Here is a 21,135-nt window from a genome sequence, read left to right as displayed (position 1 = left end):
TCTGCACAGCTGTTGAGCCCAAACACACAAAAACTCTCAGCATTTGCACATCTGCTGATGATTACAGAGTAAACCACCAAAAAACACTCAGCACACACCTCAGTACCCCGAGGTGACATTATTACAGGAGACCAGGTCTAATCCATCAGTTTGACTGCATGATGCTGAACTGGTAGCTACAGGGTTCAATCCCTTGTTAGCAACATTACAATACATTACCTTAGCCTTGTAGACCTTGTAGGTACTGTTGAATTCTGGATTCTGATCGGTCAGAAGGTGTGGACCAATCAACAGCAGGTCTACAAATCACCGTTTTCTATGAATGCACTTTGTTTCTATGGTAACAGCTCATCCACAGAGACTCGTACTCTGAATGCGCAACAAAGATTCAATCTAGAAAAAAAATTCAATAGTTTTTTTTTTTTTGAGACGGTCCTCACAAGTGTCGCATGTGTTGAAACAGCAATGTTGCTATTTAGAGCAAGTTTGAAGAGTAGTGTAGAGAACTAAAGAGAATGAAAGGATGGACAGAGTTAACGTGGATAGAAGTGGCCTTGGTTTATTTTATTGTCCAACAGGAAACTCCAGTTTTATCGCCATACCTTGATCATTTACAAGCTGGTAAAATTCCTACTCCAGCTCCTTCCATAAACACCCCCCTGCAGAGAGCTTGATCCTGTTAATACCCCGTACCCCAGAGGCAGCCACGGTTCCTCTCCTGACTTGGCACATTCGGCCCCTGGATCAGGCATTTTTTCCGGCTTTGAACTCATAACAACCATTGAGTCAAAGACCCTTTGAAATGATCATGGTGGAGAATTTGCTCCCAGGCCACGAGGCTTTGAAGATTAAACTGCCGCTGCTTTCGATTTATCTCATATTGGTCTATTTGACCAAGTGGCTCTGGAATCAGGACACAACAGTGCTTTCTCATGACCAGAGCATTTCTCATTCTTCTCCATCACCTTCAAAGCCGAGGTGAAATTAGCAGGTGTTGTGATCTCTGTGACTTTCACTGTGGCATGGGTGTTGGTTTGAGCCAGATGGACTGGTTTGAGTATTTCAGAAACCGATGATCTCCTGGGGATCTCACACACAAGTCTCTAGAGTTGTGGGGATGCCATGGCCTAAAAAAGCAGCTTGGGGACCAAAAGGTTGCCAATTCATTTCACTGGACCAGTAGGAATGGCTCAAGTGCCCTTGAGCAAGGCACCTAACCCCTAAATGCTCCCCAGGCTGCTCTGGGTATGTTGTACATCACTCTGGATAAGGGCATCTGTTAAATGCTTGTAATTTAATGTAATGTAGAGTTTACACAGAATGGTGTGAAAAACAAAAAAAACATCAAGGTTCTGTGGGTGAAAACACACACCTTGTTGATAAGAGAGGTCAGAGGAAAATGGACAGGTTGGTTCAAGCTTCTTTTTTTTTGCCAGGAAGGATATAGTAACTCATATAATCACTCTTTACAACCGTGGTGAGCAGAAAAGCATCTCAGCATGCAACAGCAGAAGAACACATTGGGTTCCACTCCTGCAGCCAAGAACAGGGATCTTAGAATCAAGAACAAGTTCTTATTAAAGTGATCAGTGAGTGTATATAATTGATTCAGGTTCACATCACAATTAAATCTGGAAGCAATAAAATACTCCATCCCATGCTGTTTTAGGAAAACAATCAACGATGGAGTGGTGCTGATTACCAGGCGCAATGTTGATTATTTTCCTATAACAGGACATCCAGGAACTTTTATGGCGTATTCACACCTACATTGTTTGGTCCGGACCAAACGACCAAACGAACCAAATTTCCCTTGGTCCGGACCTTTTTGGTTGGTCTGAATACAAACCACCGAACTCTGGTCCGGACTAAACAAGCGGACCGAGCTGCAAGGTCGGACTCGGTCCGGACCAAAGGAACCCTGGTGCGGATCTTTTGGAGGTGTGAAAGCAGACCGGACCTAATCCGACAGTTTTGCTTTTTTGTACCTCGGGAGCTTCTGTCGTTTGTCGAGCATTATGGGAAACAGAGTCTTGACACTCCACCGCAAAGTGCAAACACTGTTTCGGTTGTCAAGGGAACCTTACAACAGTCGTTCAGTCATTCAGACCAGTGGTAGGCTAGACTACAGAGTACAAAAAATGAGTAGGGGGCAAACGTGGGCCGAGGAAGAAACGCGCACCCTTGTGGATATATGGGCAGATGTCCACATATCTGAGCTTTTGGAGAGAACACACAAAAATGCTGACGTGTTTGCTGTATTCAGTGAGAAAATGAAGGAGAAGGGGTTCACGCGCTCCCCAGAACAATGTCGGCTAAAAGTGAAGAAACTCCGTCAGACCTACATTAAAATCAGGGACATTCTTTCAAAAAGTGGCGGTACTAGCGACACAAAAAAGAAATTCATCTATTGCGTGAAGAGCCAGAACTGTCACAACATGATGTGCGCTCATCAGCGCTATCCTCCGTAGCCGCCTTGCCCTTTGTCGTCGTCGTTGATAAATTACTTGTACAACAGCATAGTAATCGCACAATTGTGAAAACAGTAAAAACTGGAAAAAAACATATAGCTTTGATGACATTAAAAAGAATAACAGCACGGAAAGCCTCCATGACTACTTTTGAACTTAACGCTTTGTGCGCGTGTCGTCTCTGACCAATAGCTGAACGACCTCAGGGCGCGTGGCTTTGTTGACAGATTTTGGTCCGCTTACTAAAATGTACAGTGTGAAAGCGAACCGCACCAAAATGAAAAAATAAAAAAAAAAACATTTGGTTCGGACCAAAGCAAGTGAACTATCGAACTATCCTGGTCTGAATACACCCTAAATTCTTCTTATGTCACAGCAACTCACCAACGATTAACAGTCGTTCCCTCATCAGCCTCTTCTTTCTCTGTTCAAGTCGGACAAAAACCTCACAGCTTCTGAGAAACTGCAAAGTGTAAACCCCTCTCTCCTGAAGATGACGCAAACGTCACAGCTTTACCTTCCATAAATGTAAATTCCATAAATCTCCTTACAGAAAGCATTTTGGTAAAAACTCCACATTAGTGCTGTTTTCTTCTTAAAAGTATTGATCCAACTTCAGAAAAAAAAAGGGTTCTGGAAAAGTTCTTTAAGTGTTCTCCAGACCCCTTTCTCATTAGAAAACACATTCCTGTAGTGTTCTACATTGATCCTTGAAGGGTTCCAACAGAGCGACAGCTCAAGAACCCTTAAGGGAGTGTAGTGAGTCCCAGTTTATCAACGTAAACCATCTCTTTTATGTAAACTTGAGGGAAAATGGGAAAATGAAAGGAAAAAAATAGCTTTTTCCACTCACTGATCATTCTGATCTTTTCATCCACCATAATTTTTTTTTTGTTGTTGTTCTGGTCCAGTCCCACCACTCAGAGTGTATCTTCTTCTGGATGAATGGTGTTCTGGTCTGTTCTGTGACTCTGAAAGGGTTAACACGTGTCCGCTCTTGTTCTCCCGAGGCCAACGTTCCCCAGAGGCTTCCCAGCAGAGTACTCATTCATGACCACGTTCCGCATGATCAAGAACACAGTGAACAAAGTGTGGAACTTGTGGCAGGTGGTGGATGAGGATGGTGTGAAGCAGGTGGGGATGCGTCTGAACGGGGACCATCAGGCCCTCGAGTTCTTCCTCACCACCTTGGATGGAGACCTGCAGACTGTCACCTTCCCGGGTCTGTCTGTGCTCTTCAACACCAAGTGGCACAAAGTGATGATCGGTGTGGAGAGCGAGATGGTCACGCTGTATGTGGACTGCCAGCCTGTCGACCAGAGGCCCATTAAGGAGAAGGGCTACGTCAGCACGGATGGAGAGACGCTCTTCGGGAGACTGGATGCTGATCCCAACAGTTCTGTGGTGGTAAGAATGCTAATTATCGGTGACGTATATAAACAATCCCCAAACTGTTGATCAGATCATTGCTTAATGCTACAAGTGCATTTTTAGCATTGCTCGGTGAACTTTCATAAATAACAATAGATGGAGATTCACTTCTCTCTCATTCTGCAAATCAGTGTTGGAGTCAATGAATCATTTAGTCATGACTGAGATTAAAGTTCACTTTGAGTTTGACTTGATTCAATCCTCTCTAATTCAGTGAAATCTTTGTTGGAGTCACTGATTCTTTTTTTTTTCATGACTAACCTTCAATCCTTTCTAATCCAGTAATGTCAGGGTTGGAGTCAGTGAATCATTTGGTCATAACTGAGATTCAATCTTCTCTAATTCAGTGAAATCATTGTTAGAATCAGTGATTCTTTTTCATTACTAAGATTCAATCATCTCTAATTTGGTGATGTCAATACTGGAGTAAGTGAATCATTTGATTATAACTGAGATTCAATCCTTTCTAATACATACAAATCATTGTTGGAGTCAGTGAATCATTTGCTCATGATTGAGATTGAAGTTCACTTTGACTTTGACTTGATTCAATCCTCTCTAATTCAGTGAAATCTTTGTTGTAGGCAATGATTCTTTTTTCATGACCAAGAATCAATCGTTTCTAATCCAATGATGTCATTGTTGGATTCATTGAAGCATTTGGTTATGACTAAGATTCAGTCCTCTCTAATTCATCAAAATCACTGTTGGAATCAATTATTCTTTTTCATGACTAAAATTCAATCCTCTAATTCATAGAGGATTGAACAACATTGTTGGAGTCAGTTAATCATTTGGTCATGACTCAGATTCAATCCTATCTAATTAAACAAAATCATTGTTGGACTCAATGATTATTTTTTCACGACTGAGAATCAATCCTCCCTAATTCATAGAAATTATTGTTGGAGTCAGCAAATCATTTGGTCATAACTGAGATTAAAGTTCACTTTGACTTTGACTTTAACTTAATTCAATCCTCTCTAATCCAGTGGAATCTTTGTTGGAATCAGTTATTCTTTTTTCATGGCTGAGATTCAATTCTCGCTAATTCAGTGAAAACTTTGTTGGAGACAAAGAATAATTTGGTCATGTTTGAGATTCAATTCTCTCTAATTCAGCAAATTAATTGTTGGAATCAATTATTCTTTTTCATGACTAAGATTCAGTCCGGGCAGCACGGTGGTGTAGTGGTTAGTGCTGTCGCCTCACAGCAAGAAGGTCCGGGTTCGAGCCCCGTGGTCGGCGAAGGCCTTTCTGTGTGGAGTTTGCATGTTCTCCCCGTGTCCGCGTGGTTTTCCTCCGGGTGCTCCGGTTTCCCCCACAGTCCAAAGGCATGCAGGTTAGGTTAACTGGTGACTCTAGATTGACCGTAGGTGTGAATGTGAGTGTGAATGGTTGTCTATGTGTCAGCCCTGTGATGACCTGGCAACTTGTCCAGGGTGTACCCCGCCTTTCGCCCGTAGTCAGCTGGGATAGGCTCCAGCTTGCCTGCGACCCTGTAGAACAGGATAAAGTGGCTACAGATAATGAGATGAGAAGATTCAGTCCTCTCTAATTCACTAATGGCAGTGTTGGAGACAATGATTCATTTGGTCATGACTGAGGTTCACTCATTTTTAATTCAGTAAAATCAGGGTTTGACTCTGTGAATCATTTTAATTTTCAAGAGTCAATCCTCTACCATTTAGAAATTCAGTGTTTGAGTCTTTGAATCCTTTTCATTTGCTCCTCTCTCATTTATCATGTCAGCGTGTGGGCCGTTTTGAATCTTTTGGTCATGATAGAGATTCAGTCCTCTCTCAATTAACAAATCAGTGCTTGAATCAGTGAATCATTGTGGTCAAAACCAAAACTCACTCCTCTCTTATTGAACAATTCAGTGTTTGACTCAGTGAATTATTTTGTTCATGACCAAGATTTGTTCATTTCTCATTCAGCAAACCAGTGTTTGATTCAGAATATCACTGAATCGTTTTGGTCAAAACTGAGATTCACTTTTCTTTCATTCTGAAAATGAATGTTTCAGCCAAATCAGTGAATCATTTGTGGCAGATCACAGAATCCAGGGACACATGTCTGCCCGGGGGCATTTTGAGTTATTGACAGATTCAGAAAGTACAGTTTCTAAGCTTTCCAATGATGCCTTCCATGTGGAGATCTGACAATATTTGAAGAATGTGTGGCCTTTTGAAAGTGTATACTTCTTAAAACAGAAAAGGGAGAAAATCGCCCTCAAAGTTTTCCATCTCAGCTACTCTGGGTGTAGGGCGGGCACATAATGCTGCTCATTTGCATGACATTAAGGAAAGCCCTACCCCCTACGAGCTAGCACGATGCTACTTTCATGTAAACAAAGATCACCACGTCAATTTTCCTTCCATGCAAAGTATGCCCAACACAATTATGAAGTACAAAAATAAGTCCTAAAGTATACTTTAACGTTTTGTGGTTGAAAAATTACTCACACCGTAAGAAAGAAAGAGAGCACGATGATGACACAACTAACACAACGCTAGTTTCATGTAAAGCCTCGGTTACAACCGGCCGTACCGTGCTCCTACAGCCGGTCTACATGCAAAAAATGCAAGAAACACACGGAGAGCACGCATGAAACGCACGAGAGCGCGCGTGTGAAAAGCACGAGAGCGCGCGTGTGATGTGCTGATTTTCGAGCCGCAGACCAGCCGCAGAGGTTCTTTGTCATGTCAAAGAAACTCTACGGGTGCTTACGTTTTTTTCAGGTTGCAAGACAAACTTACGGCCAACGCGTGTCTTTCTCCGTGAACAAAAAAAAAAAACGCAGCGATTTGGGAAACGCCAAAAATCACACAGCCAAAAAATCGTACGTCCGGTTGTGACCTAGGCTTAACCAAACCACAACACTCTCCGTTACATGCAAAAATAACCACACAGCCTTAGATTAATAAACTCACCCCATCAGAAAGAGAAACGGCGTCTTGCACACACCAATGCCTCCGATGGAATGTAATCCTAGAACGGTCCGTGTATCATCCGATCATTCAAGTATTCCATTCAATCTGGAAAACGAGGTTGCGGTTTTTTTGCTAGAAATGGTTATCTCCGATGTAAATACCGAGTGTCTGTTTGCTTCGCGGTGTTTCAGCTCCTCTGCGCTCTGTTTAGTAACTCATTCCATAGTGAAATCACACGCCTGTATGCAGGTTAAGTAGCCATGCGCTCAGCTCGGATCATATAGCTGATTCGCGGAAAAAAAAACAAATGACTTAAATCATCATGTGAATGGCCCATATGATAATTTACCCACACCCCCCAGCAGGCTACAGTCCTGACAAAAACGAGACAATTTGCAACAAAAAAATGTATACTTTTCCAACAAAACAATCTATTATCTGAAATACTGATTGCATTCTTCAAGATCTCAACTTGCACATGATGGAAAAAAACAAAAATCACAAATTTCGAAAAAAATGTTTCTTTTGCGATTATCTCAGATTCGTTTCGGCCGACATGCGTCCCTGGATTTGGTGAGGGGTCACATTTGTTCCTGAGTGAAATTTGTTCATCTCATGTTCAGTGAGTCAATGTTTGAGTCAGTGAGTTATTTTGGTGAAGATTTACTACCTTCTGTTTCAGAGAATCATTATAATTTAGTGGATGTGAATCATTTAACTCAAGAGATTCAAATGAGTCACTGAAAATATGACAATTTTCATCTTTATTATTGGCCCCGATTAGGAAAAAGCTTGTGCAAAAAAATCATGTGTGTTTAAAATTTATGCTCAATGTGTTAATTGTTTTCATTTCTCCTTGACTATGCTGTGATACCGCATGCATGTTTCTTTGTCGCATCCTAGTTTGAGGTGCAGTGGATGCTGATTCACTGTGACCCAAAGAGAGCTCAGAGAGAGAGCTGCACTGAACTTCCTGTAGCTGAGGTAATCACCACATCGCCCATCTCTCTGTCTACTTCTGTAACCAGTCGTGAGCTGACAGTCTTCTAGCTAATTGTGAGATAAATTATAAACCGGCGGCACGGTGGTGTAGTGGTTAGCGCTGTCGCCTCACAGCAAGAAGGTCCTGGGTTCGAGCCCCGGGGCCGGCGAGGGCCTTTCTGTGTGGAGTTTGCATGTTCTCCCCGTGTCCGCGTGGGTTTCCTCCGGGTGCTCCGGTTTCCCCCACAGTCCAAAGACATGCAGGTTAGGTTAACTGGTGACTCTAAATTGACCGTAGGTGTGAATGTGAGTGTGAATGGTTGTCTGTGTCTATGTGTCAGCCCTGTGATGACCTGGCGACTTGTCCAGGGTGTACCCCGCCTTTCGCCCATAGTCAGCTGGGATAGGCTCCAGCTTGCCTGCGACCCTGTAGAAGGATAAAGCGGCTAGAGATAATGAGATGAGATGAGATTATAAACCATCATCAGGATGCTAAACACATATGACATTTAAAGATCTGTTACTATAATTTCATGATAGAATCATGCTAATTTATAAGCCAACGCATCTCTTGACCTCGAAAAGCACTTGATGAGAATGACTTAAACTATCAATGAGTGATTGTTTTTATACTTGCTTTGTTTTGTCGCTATTTGTTTTATTTTTCTCCACCTATCCCATGTGATTTAACTCAGTAAAATGTGGATTATTATGAATTACCTGTACCTTAAATTGAGGTGTTTCTGGCTCAACATGGGCGGAGCGTAAATTTCAGTTTTTAAATTTACTCATATGACATCACAACAACCCCTTCTTTTCATGTCTTTTCATAAATATCTCAATATATTAGCATAAATTAGTCAAAAATTAACTCGCTAGCTAGCAAAATTATTTAACTTATTATTACCTAGCTAGACGTTACACAATTTAGCTACCTAGCTTAGTAGGAAACAAGGCTACAGGTATAAATTACACAATAAAATACAGCGTCAATTCCAAAAAAGTTGGGACACTGTGTAAAACATAAATAAAAACAGAATGTGAAGATTTGCAAATCATGGAAACCCTATACTTCATTGAAAATAGTAAATAGACAATATATCAGTGTTGAAACTGAGAAATTTTATTGTTTTCTGAAAAATATACGCTCTTTTTGAATTTGATGTCAGCAACACATTTCAGAAAAGTTGGGACGGGGCAACAAAAGACTGAAAAAGTTGTGTAATGCTAAAAAAAAAAACCTCATTTGGTTAATTGTCACTGGGTCAGTAAGATGATTGGGTATAAAAAGAGCATCCCAGAGAGGCGGAGTCTCTCAGAAGTAAAGATGGGGAGGGGTTCACCACTCTGTGAAAGACTGCATGGGCAAACAGTGCAACAATTTAAGAATAACATTCCTCAATGTAAAAATGCAAAGAATTTGTGGATCACATCATCTATGGTACATAATATCATTAAAAGATTCAGAGAATCTGGAGAAATCTCTGTATGCGAGAGACAAGGCTGAAAACTGACATTGGCTGCCTGTGATCTTCAAGCCCTCAGGCAACACTGCATTAAAAGCAGACACGTGTCTGTAGTGGAAATCACTGTATGGGCTCAGGAACACTTCAGAAAACCATCGTCTGTGAAAACACTTCATTACTGTATCCACAAATGCAAGTTAAAACCAGATATAAACAATATCCAGAAACACCGCCATCTTCTCTGGGCCCGAGCTCTTTTACAATGGACTGAGACGAAGCGGAAAATTGTCCCGAGGTCTGATGAATTAAAAGTAGGAATTCTTTTTAGAAATCATGGACACAGCATCCTCCAGTCTAAAGAGGAGAGGGACCATCCGGCTTGTTATCAGTGCACAGTTCAAAAGCCAGCATCTATGATGGTATGAGGGGGCATTAGTGCACATGACATGGGTAGCTTGTACATCTGGGAAGGCATCATTAATGCTGAATGATATATACATGTTTCAGAGCAATATGCTGCCATCCAGATAAAATCTTTTCCAGGGAAGGCCTTCCTTCTTTCAACAAGACAATGCCAAACCGCTTTCTGCACATATTAAAACTGTATGGATCTGTAGTAAAAGAGTCCAGTTGTTAAACTGGCCTGCCTACAGTTCATACCTGTCTCCCATTTAAAACATTTGGTGCATTATGAAGCGCAAAATACAACAAAGGAGACCCCAAACTGTTGAGCAACTGAAATTGTATATCAGGCAAGAATGGGACAACATTTCTCTTTCAAAAGTATAGCAACTGGTCTCCTCAGTTCCCAAACGTTTACAGAGTGTTGTTAAAAGTAGAGGTGATGCAACACAGTGGTAAACATGCCCCTGTCCCAACTTTTTTGAAACCTGTTGCTGGCATCAAATTCAAAATGAGCATATATTTTTCAAAAAACAATAACATTTCTCAGTTTCAACATTTGATATGTTGTCTTTGTACTATTTTCAGTGAAATATAGGGTTTCCATGATTTGCAATTTAACACATTCTGTTTTTATTTACATTTTACACAGTGTCCCGACTTTTTTGGAATTGGGGTTGTACATTTCCTAATGTTAGAAGGCTAGTTATCAAACTTCGCTCCTGTTAGTTGACCTATTGTTACCTAGCTACACATTACACATTTGTTAAATTTGACACAATACATTTTTGTAATGTTAGCATGCTTGCTAGAAATACTGGCAGGCATCTAAGCTAACTACAGTGATGTAGCCGTCTAACTTAGCGAACATTTTATATATATATATATATATATATATATATATATATATATATATACACATACACATACACACTACCGTTCAAAAGTTTGGGGTCACCCAGACAATTTTGTGTTTTCCATGAAAAGTCACACTTTTATTTACCACCATAAGTTGTAAAATGAATAGAAAATATAGTCGAGACATTTTTCTGGCCATTTTGAGCATTTAATCGACTCCACAAATGTGATGCTCCAGAAACTCAATCTGCTCAAAGGAAGGTCAGTTTTATAGCTTCTCTAAAGAGCTCAACTATTTTCAGCTGTGCTAACATGATTGTACAAGGGTTTTCTAATCCTCCATTAGCCTTCTGAGGCAATGAGCAAACACACTGTACCATTAGAACACTGGAGTGAGAGTTGCTGGAAATGGGCCTCTGGAGATATTGCACCAAAAACCAGACATTTGCAGCTAGAATAGTCATTTACCACATTAGCAATGTATAGAGTGGATTTCTGATTAGTTTAAAGTGATCTTCATTGAAAAGAACAGTGCTTTTCTTTCAAAAATAAGGACATTTCAAAGTGACCCCAAACTTTTGAATGGTAGTGTATATATATGTTATTTACCAGCTGGGAGGTCCGTATGGTGAAATACCATGACCGAGGTCTTGAAAGTATTGACTGAGTCCCTCTGGGCCGAGATCAGTATTCAAGGCCGAGGTCATGGTATTTCACCATACGGACCGACCTTAAGCTGGTAAATAATATATTTATTTTTTTCTTTACCAAATTCTAACAGAAAACGAGAGCGCCCGAAAGGGAAAACCGAGCCGAGGCGAGCAGCCATTTTGAATCCTCATTCACAGCTGTAAAGCAAATTGCTTCCTCCTCGGTATACAAGTGCACTTCCATGGCAGGAAAAAAAACTACATTTTGCCACCTATGTAGTCCCCTATTTATACAAAATTGAGTCATTCAGGATTCTGCCATATTTTTGCTCGGCATTAGCAACAGTTACAGGTTTTTAGCTTTCTCCTGAAATGTTTTCTTTTATTTCTTCCTCCTCAGGGTAGTAAAACTTGCTTTCGCTGTGAACACTGTCATTATCGCTATCCATGATGTAAAATTAATGCTATTCTCCTGAGAAATGCTGGCAAAAATTTATAAGATTTTTGATCATCTTATAAATAAATCTTATAAAAAAAAAGATAAATGTTGACAAAAAATTCTACTATGTTTGTTGTTGTTGTGAACGAGCGAGTCGCCAGAGGTCCGTAACTGGGGTCTGTATTGTAGGATACGGACCCGCTCGCCAGCCAATCAGAGCGCAGGATTTGATGGAAACCGGAGCGCGAAAAATATAAATTGTGTTATTTTATACCTGAGGAGTGTATGTTTTCGAGGAGGCTAAGGAAAAGGCTTGCTGTGATGTCACAGGATCACATTACCAAGCTCCACCCATATTGATTCAGGAACATGTATTTATCAGAGTTTGATATTTATCGTAAGACTTACATAATGTTTATGAAGTGTTTTTGTAAACATGCCTTGTATGCAAGCTTTATGCAAACATTTAGCTGTTGCTAGCTGTACTAGTTCCTTAAAGGCTGTGCTAGTGTTAGTACATTAGCAGCAAAGTTTACGTTCTTGCTTTTGCTGTTGTTTTGTTTCATTGTTTGTTTTTATTTATTTTTCTGATTCTGCTGGTGAGGTGTGGGGTGGCACTTCTCACTAACTCTATAATAATTCTCTCCTTTTTTGCTTCTTCAGATGTATGCCAATGCTGAGGTACTTATTTTTTTTTCCACTTTCATATTTTTTTAAGCCAATAATCTACTCCAATGCTTCGTTGCTTAATCGACCTCATTGCTTTCCGCTATACTTACTGGGTGCTCCAATCACCTCAATGTGACAGGTAACGAAGAAATGAGCATTAGCCATAATTGTTGATTTAAAATATAATTTTTATGCTAATATTGCTAAATATTTCCACAAAGTCCAGCGTGGTACTTGCTTCATTACATCTGGAAATTTCACACCAATTCACAGTAGAAAATTCTCTTGCAAGGGTTGCTTTGTTTCGCTTTCAGCCCAGGTGAATAAATCAGAGTGAGAGGGAACACTTTGCAGGTGATAGCTTGAGTTTTACTCTTGGTTATGTCACAGGTGCTTCTGTTCAGACGGCCCCTCAGGAGGTTATGAGGAAGAGATTTCATTCTATTACTTGAGATATTGATTTTAAGTCCATTTTGAAGGAGAATGAGTCCAGCCAGGTAAAATAAAGAGTGAAATAGAAAGCTCTGGAAAGCTCTGTGCCTTACATAAGGCTTTGTTCTGTTGTAGAAAAGAAAATGACTGGATGACATTATAGTATGTACAGTTGTGTTCAAAATAATAGCAGTGTGTTTAAAAACGTGAGTAAAGCTCAAAATCCTTATAATAGTTTTTATTTCCATGCATTGGGAACACTGCACATTATATTCTACATCAAAACATGAAGAAAAATGTATGAATATTTTAATTACTTTACAGAAAATGAAGAAAAATGAACATTGGGCTGTTCAAAAAAAATAGCAGTGTCTGCATTTTTCATTACAAACTCCAAATATTTACTGTATAAACTGAAAAAAATCTTAAGGATTTAGTATTCCTGTGAATCACTAAACTAATATTTAGTTGTATAACCACGGTTTCTGAGAACTTCTGGCACCTGTGAACAGGTATTCCAGCCCAGGATGATTTGACAACATTCCACAATTCCTCTGCATTTCTTGGTTTTGCCTCAGAAACAGCATTTTTGATGTCACCCCACAAGTTTTCTATCGGATTAAGGTCCGGGGATTGGGCTGGCCACTCCATAACTTTCATTTTGTTGGTCTTGAACCCTGATGCTGCTCGCTTACTGGTGTGTTTGGGGTCGTTGTCTTGTTGAAACACCCATTTCAAGGGCATTTCCTCTTCAGCATAAGGCAACATGACCTCCTCAAGTATTTTGATATATGCAAACTGATCCATGATCCCTGGTATGCGATAAATGGGCCCAACACCACAGTAAGAGAAACATTCCCATATCATGATACTTGCACCACCATGCTTCACTGTCTTCAGAGTGTACTGTGGCTTGAATTCAGTGTTTGGGGGTCGTCTGAAAAACTGTCTGCGGCCCTAGGACCCAAAAAGAACAATTTTACTTTCATCAGTCCACAAAATGTTTTTCCATTTCTCTTTAGGCCAGTCGATGTGTTCTTTGGCAAATTGTATCCTCTTCAGCACGTCTTTTTTTTAAACAGTGGAACTTTGCGGGGGCTTCTTGCCGATAGATTAGCTTCACACAGGCATCTTCTAATTGTCACAGTACTCACAGGTAACTTCAGACCGTCTTTGATCACCCTGGAGCTGATCATTGGCTGAGTCTTTGCCATTCTGGCTATTCTTCGATCCATTCGAATGGTAGTCTTCTGTTTTCTTCCACGTCTCTCTGGTTTTGCTGTCCATTTTAAAGCACTGGAGATCATTTTAGCTGAGCAGCCCATCATTTTCTGCACTTCTTTACAGTATACGTTTTACCTCTCCAATCAACGTTTTAATCAAAGCACGCTGTTCTTCTGAACAATGTCTGGAATGACCCATGTTTCTCAGGTTTTCAGAGAGAAATGGATGTACAACATGTGCTGGCTTCATCCTTAAATTAGGGCCACCTGACTGACATCTGTTTTTTTCACAGAATGAATGATCTCACTAATTAAATTCCACACTGATATTATTTTGAACACGTCCCTTTCACTTAATTATTCGATTACACAGACTCAGGAGCATGCATATCATGAATGTTGGGTCTGTTGGTTTTCTATGACTCTACTACACCTACTGGTAAATTATTTGCCATGTAGTAATATAATTTCCACCAAAAACAGTGATTGATCTGGTTAGTCGTGTTGGACTGCTATTATTTTGAACACAAGTGTAGATATACTGATCAGCCATAACGTTAAAGCCACTTACAGGTGAAGAAGTGAATAACATTGAATATCTCATTACAATGGCACCTGTCAAGGGGTGGGATATATTAGGCAGCGAGAGATGTCAGTTCTTGAAGTTGAAGTGTTGGAAGCAGGAAAAATGGGCAAGCGTGAAGATCTGAGTGACTTTGACAAGGGCCAAATTGTGATGGCTAGATGACTGGGTCTGAGCATCTCCAAAATGGCACAACTTGTGGGGTGTTGCCAGTATGCAGTGGTTAGTACCTACCAAAAGTGGTCCAAGGATCTAAAGGACAACCGGTGAACCGGCAATGGGGTCATGGGTGTCGAAGGCTCATTGATTCACATGGGGGCATGAAGGCTAGTCTATATTGTCCAAACCCACAGAAGAGCTACTGTGACAAAAACTGCTGATAAAGTTAATGGTGACACCTTTCTGTTTTAGCAAGCATTAACTTTTTCAGTAGTTTGTGCTCCAGTAGCTCTTCTGTGGGATTGGACCATATGGGCTACCTTTTGTGCCCCATGTGAATCAAGGAGTCTTCGACACCCATGACCCTGTCACTGGTTCACTGGTTGTCCTTCCTTGGACCACTTTTGGTAGGTACTAACCACTGCATATCAGGAACACCCCACAAGATGGGCCATTTTGGAGATGTTCAGACCCAGATGTTCAGTCATCACAATTTGTCAAAGTCCTTATGCTTGCCCATTTTTCCTGCTTCCAAGAACTGACTGTTTTCTTGCTGCCTAATATATCCCATCCCCTGACAGGTGTATTGGAATGATTTGGATTATTGCAAACAAAAATGAAAATTCTGTCACTGATTGCCTTCTAATGAGGTTAGCATGACAGAGTGAAGTAGGCAGGACTAAAATTCACCAATCACAAGGCTGATGTTCCTCCCACAGAACTATAAGTTCATGCTAAGAGTCCATTGAATGCTACAGTATGTTAGCAAAGGAAAGCTAGCAAGTGTGTCTGTGTGTTATATGTATAGCATGTACAGTGTAGATAGATATGTTCTTCTCATTTATAAAATAAACATTTGGAATAGGATATTAAATTAAGTAATAGCTTGGATTAATGAAAATGGTGTTGAGCATCCTTGACTGTAGCTTTAATTGTAAATGAATTTAACATTTCTGTATTCACTGGGTCAGGTGTTATATAGAGAAAAGTACATTGTACAGTACTTTTCAGAAGTGCTTCATGGTAATTCTGTTGTTGTTTCTCTCATTCTGTCTAGCCAGACCCCAAACCGATCCCTGGGCCTGCTGGACCCCCAGGTCCTGCAGGACCTCGGGGACCTGCTGGAGAAGATGGTCGTGATGGTAGAGATGTAAGTATTACTTTCTCAGCTGTTTGGGTCTTTCTTTTCAAAACATAGGGTTTACAATATTTTTCCCAGAAATTATTGTTGTAAAATAAATTGGGTTTTTGTTTAGATTTTTACCTATATGCTTAAACAGATAACAAATCTGATTTATTTAGCAAAATTAAATTATTTCATTGGGTGGTGTAGTGGTTAACACTGTCGCTTCACAGCATGAAGGTCCTGGGTTCAAGCCCAGTAGCCGACGAGGGCCTTTCTGTGCGGAGTTTGCATGCTCTCCCCATAACCGTGTGGGTTTCCTCCAGGTGCTCCGGTTTCCCCCACAGTCCAAAGACATGCAGGTTAGGTTAATTGGTGGCTCTAAATTGACCATAGGTGTGAATGGTTGTGTGTCTCTATATGTCAGCCCGACGATGATCTGACGACTTGTCCAGGGTATACCCCACCTCTCGCCCATAGTCAGCTGGGATAGGCTCCAGCTTGCCTGCAATCCTGTAGGACAGGATAAGTGGCTACAGATGATGGATGGAAATTATTTCATTGCCAATTACCAAAAAAACAATTTTTCTGAAACAGTTACCGTACTCATATATCCACACAGGCTGTCATAGTAACAGCATATTTACTCAAGAATCCAACTTGATTGTCATAGTAACAACTCATTTACTTGTGTATCCACACTAGTTGTCATAGTAACAGCTCATTACCTCCACTAACTCTGTTGGAGAAGGTTATGTTTTCATTTTTTTGTTTTTTATGTTTGTTTGTTTATTCCCAACGTAACTCAAAAAGTACTGAATGGATTTGGCTGAAATTTGGTGAAAAGGTTGTCCATCAGCTAAGGAACATTAGATTAGATTTTCATGTAAATCTGAATATGTGGCTTGGCAGAGGCGTCCTTCCAGTTAACTCATATGGCCACATTGGTTGGTAGTGAATCAAAGTTACCATAAAAATGTTTACTGCTGAAAAACTTCATAATTTGCTTTATTAGAGGTTTTGATTTGTCCAGTGGCCCATGCTGCAGTGATGGTTATTTATCTAACCTTACAGGAATTACTGAAATATCACAAAAAATGTGCATATGAGTGAAATGTTTGACTCAAAACGTTTCTCCAAAGAACCTTTACACCTGAAAGCATGATGACCAGATAAATATGTTGGCCATATTTAATAATTTACAGTATGTTACACCGTGTATATACACTTTGTTATTGACTTTCAATTATTGAATAATGCTTTTAATTCGGTAACTGACTTATTGTTGGAGTTCTGTCACTTGAAGAATTTCACTTTTTTATTTTGTGTAAACTCCGAAGTGAATTGTTTTCTTTTTTCCAAATATAAAATATAAAATGCAAGATAATTAATTAGAAAATACAACCCCGATTCCAAAAAAGTTGGGACAACGTACAAATTGTAAATAAAAACGGAATGCAATAATTTACAAATCTCAAAAAACGATATTGTATTCACAATAGAACATAGACAATATATCAAATGTTGAAAGTGAGACATTTTGAAATTTCATGCCAAATATTGGCTCATTTGAAATTTCATGACAGCAACACATCTCAAAAAAGTTGGGACAGGGGCAATAAGAGGCTGGAAAAGTTAAAGGTACAAAAAAGGAACAGCTGGAGGACCAAATTGCAACTCATTAGGTCAATTGGCAATAGGTCATTAACATGACTGGGTATAAAAAGAGCATCTTGGAGTGGCAGCGGCTCTCAGAAGTAAAGATGGGAAGAGGATCACCAATCCCCCTAATTCTGCGCCGACAAATAGTGGTGCAATGTCAGAAAGGAGTTCGACAGTGTACAATTGTAAAGAGTTTGAACATATCATCATCTATAGTGCATAATATCATCAAAAGATTCAGAGAATCTGGAAGAATCTCTGTGCGTAAGGGTCAAGGCCGGAAAACCATACTGGGTGCCCGTGATCTTCGGGCCCTTAGACGGCACTGCATCACATACAGACATGCTTCCGTATTGGAAATCACAAAATGGGCTCAGGAATATTTCCAGAGAACATTATCTGTGAACACAATTCACTGTGCCATCCGCCGTTGCCAGCTAAAACTCTATAGTTCAAAGAAGAAGCCGTGTCTAAACATGATCCAGAAGCGCAGACGTCTTCTCTGGGCCAAGGCTCATTTAAAATGGACTGTGGCAAAGTGGAAAACTGTTCTGTGGTCAGACGAATCAAAATTTGAAGTTCTTTATGGAAATCAGGGACGCCGTGTCATTCGGACTAAAGAGGAGAAGGACGACCCGAGTTGTTATCAGCGCTCAGTTCAGAAGCCTGCATCTCTGATGGTATGGGGTTGCATTAGTGCGTGTGGCATGGGCAGCTTACACATCTGGAAAGACACCATCAATGCTGAAAGGTATATCCAAGTTCTAGAGTAACATATGCTCCCATCCAGACGACGTCTCTTTCAGGGAAGACCTTGCATTTTCCAACATGACAATGCCAAACCACATACTGCATCAATTACAGCATCATGGCTGTGTAGAAGAAGGGTCCGGGTACTGAACTGGCCAGCCTGCAGTCCAGATCTTTCACCCATAGAAAACATTTGGTGCATCATAAAACGGAAGATACGACAAAAAAGACCTAAGACAGTTGAGCAACTAGAATCCTACATTAGACAAGAATGGGTTAACATTCCTATCCCTAAACTTGAGCAACTTGTCTCCTCAGTCCCCAGACGTTTACAGACTGTTGTAAAGAGAAAAGGGGATGTCTCACAGTGGTGAACATGGCCTTGTCCCAACTTTTTTGAGATGTGTTGTTGTCATGAAATTTAAAATCACCTAATTTTTCTCTTTAAATGATACATTTTCTCATTTTAAACATTTGATATGTCATCTATGTTCTATTCTGAATAAAATATGGAATTTTGAAACTTCCACATTATTGCATTCCGTTTTTATTTACAATTTGTACTTTGTCCCAACTTTTTTGGAATCGGGGTTGTAAATAATATTGAATTATTATTATTATTATTATTGGGCGGCATGGTAGTGTAGTGGTTAGCACTGTCGCCTCACAGCAAGAAGGTCCGGGTTCGAGCCCCATGGCCGGCAAGGGCCTTTCTGTGTGGAGTTTGTGTGTTCTCCCCGTGTCCGTGTGGGTTTCCTCCAGGTGCTCCGGTTTCCCCCACAGTCCAAAGACATGCAGGTTAGGTTAACTGGTGACTCTAAATTGACCGTAGGTGTGAATGTGAATGTGAATGGTTGTCTGTGTCTATGTGTCAGCCCTGTGATGACCTGGCGACTTGTCCAGGGTGTACCCCGCCTTTCGCCCGTAGTCAGCTGGGATAGGCTCCAGCTTGCCTGCGACCCTGTAGAACAGGATAAAGCGGCTAGAGATAATGAGATGAGATTATTATTATTATTATTATCTCTATATTGATTTATTTCATTTATACGGCAACACAAAGTACTAGATGTAATTATTTAATTAATATACTATTGCATACAAACCCCATTTCCAGAAAAATTGGGATATTTTCCAAAATGCAATAAAAACAAAAATCTGTAATGTATTAACTCATGTGAACCTTTGTTTCACTGACAAAAGTACAAAGACAAGATTTTCAATAGTTTTAATGACCAACTTAATTGTATTTTGTAAATATAAACGAAGTTAGAATTTGATGTCTGCAACACACTCAAAACAAGTTAAGACGGAGGCATTATTACTGTTGTATTACACCACTGTTCCTTTAATAACACTTTTTAATCGTATGGGATCTGAGGATACGAATTGTTGCAGTTTTGCAATTTGAATTTTTGGCCATTCTTGCTTGATACAAGACTTCAGCTGCTCAACAGTCAGTGGTCGCCATTATCTGATTCCCTGCTTTATGATGCACCATGCATTCTCAGTAGGAGACAGATCTGGACTGGCAGCAGGCCAGTCAAGCACACGCACTCTGTGGCTATGAAGCCACACTGTTGCAGCCCATGCAGAATGCGGACTGGCATTGTCCTGTTCAAATAAACATGGACTTCCCGGGAAGAGATGTCACCTTGATGGCAACATGTGTCTCTCTAAAATCCCAGTATACACTCCAATATATCAATGGTACCTTCACACACAGGCAACTCACCCATGCCATGGGCACTGATGCCCCTCATACTGTCAGAGATGCTGGCTTTTGCACCATTCTCTGATAACAAACTGAATGGTCATGTTCACCTTTGGCACTGAGAACTTGACGTCTGGTTTTCCCAAAAACAAGCTGAAATGTGGAATCATCTAACCACAGCACACATTTCCACTGTCTTTTGGTTCATCTGAGATGAGTTCAGGTCCAGAGAAATCTGCATAGAATTGATGAACAGCTTCCTCCTTGTGTAATACAGTTTCAGGTTGCATTTCTGGATGCAGCAGTGGACTGTCTTAAGTGACAGCAGTTTTCCAAAGTACTTCCAAGCCCATGTGGCTATATTTGTCACATTAGCATGACAGTTTCTCAGGCAGTGCCGCCCGAGGGCTCGAAGGTCACACACATTCAACAATGGTTTCTGACCTCGTCCTTTACTCACTGAGGTGTCTCCAAATAACCTGCATTTTTTCACAATATTATGGACTGTAGATTTTGAAAGACCTGTAACCTTGCATTGATACATTTTCTTTTTGAATTGATGAACAATTCTTTCATGAATTTTGGCACAGAGTGGTGAGCCATGCCCCATCCTTGCTTGCACAGACTGAGCCTTTGGTGCTGCTCCTTTTATACCCAATCAGTGTGACCAATTAACCTGCTTATTGTGGAATCTTCCAGAACGGTATTACTTGAATATCTGATAAACTTTTTAGTCCTATTTTGTCTCTGTCCCAACTTTTTTTGAGTGTGTTACAGGCATCAAATTCCAGCTTCATTTAATTTTTACAAAATACAATTAAGTTGGTCAGTAAAACTATTCATCCATCCATTATCTGTAGTCGCTTATCCTGCACAGGGTCGCAGGGAAGCTGGAAACTATCCCAGCTGACTATTGGCAAGAGGCGGGGTACACCCTGGACAAGTTGCCAGATCATCGTAGGGCTGACACATAGAGACACAAAACCATTCACACCTACGGTTAATTAGCCTAACCTGCATGTCTTTGGGGGAAACCAGAGCAAACCCACACAGACATGGGAAGAACATGCAAACCCTACACAGAAAGGCCCCCGTCAGCCACTAGGCTCGAACCCTGAACCTTCTTGCTGTGAGGCGACAGTGCTGACCACTACACAACCGTGCCACCCACAGTAAAACTATTGAAAAT

General features: G+C 40.5%; 1 protein-coding gene across 1 annotated transcript in view; it reads left to right on the top strand.

Annotated features, from left to right (window-relative positions):
* The window catches only part of LOC132870705 (collagen alpha-3(IX) chain), a 100,426-nt gene that overhangs the window by 15,219 nt on the left and 64,072 nt on the right, over positions 1–21,135 (top strand). Inside the window, exons 5-8 of the mRNA XM_060904505.1 lie at positions 3,482–3,878; positions 7,742–7,822; positions 12,298–12,315; positions 15,758–15,850. Coding sequence (XP_060760488.1) covers positions 3,482–3,878; positions 7,742–7,822; positions 12,298–12,315; positions 15,758–15,850 — 589 coding nt within the window. The remainder of the gene's footprint in view (positions 1–3,481; positions 3,879–7,741; positions 7,823–12,297; positions 12,316–15,757; positions 15,851–21,135) is intronic.

This window comes from Neoarius graeffei, chromosome 2 (assembly GCF_027579695.1).
Source record: "Neoarius graeffei isolate fNeoGra1 chromosome 2, fNeoGra1.pri, whole genome shotgun sequence".
Taxonomy (NCBI): domain Eukaryota; kingdom Metazoa; phylum Chordata; class Actinopteri; order Siluriformes; family Ariidae; genus Neoarius; species Neoarius graeffei.
This window is presented reverse-complemented; position numbering and strand designations above follow the sequence as displayed.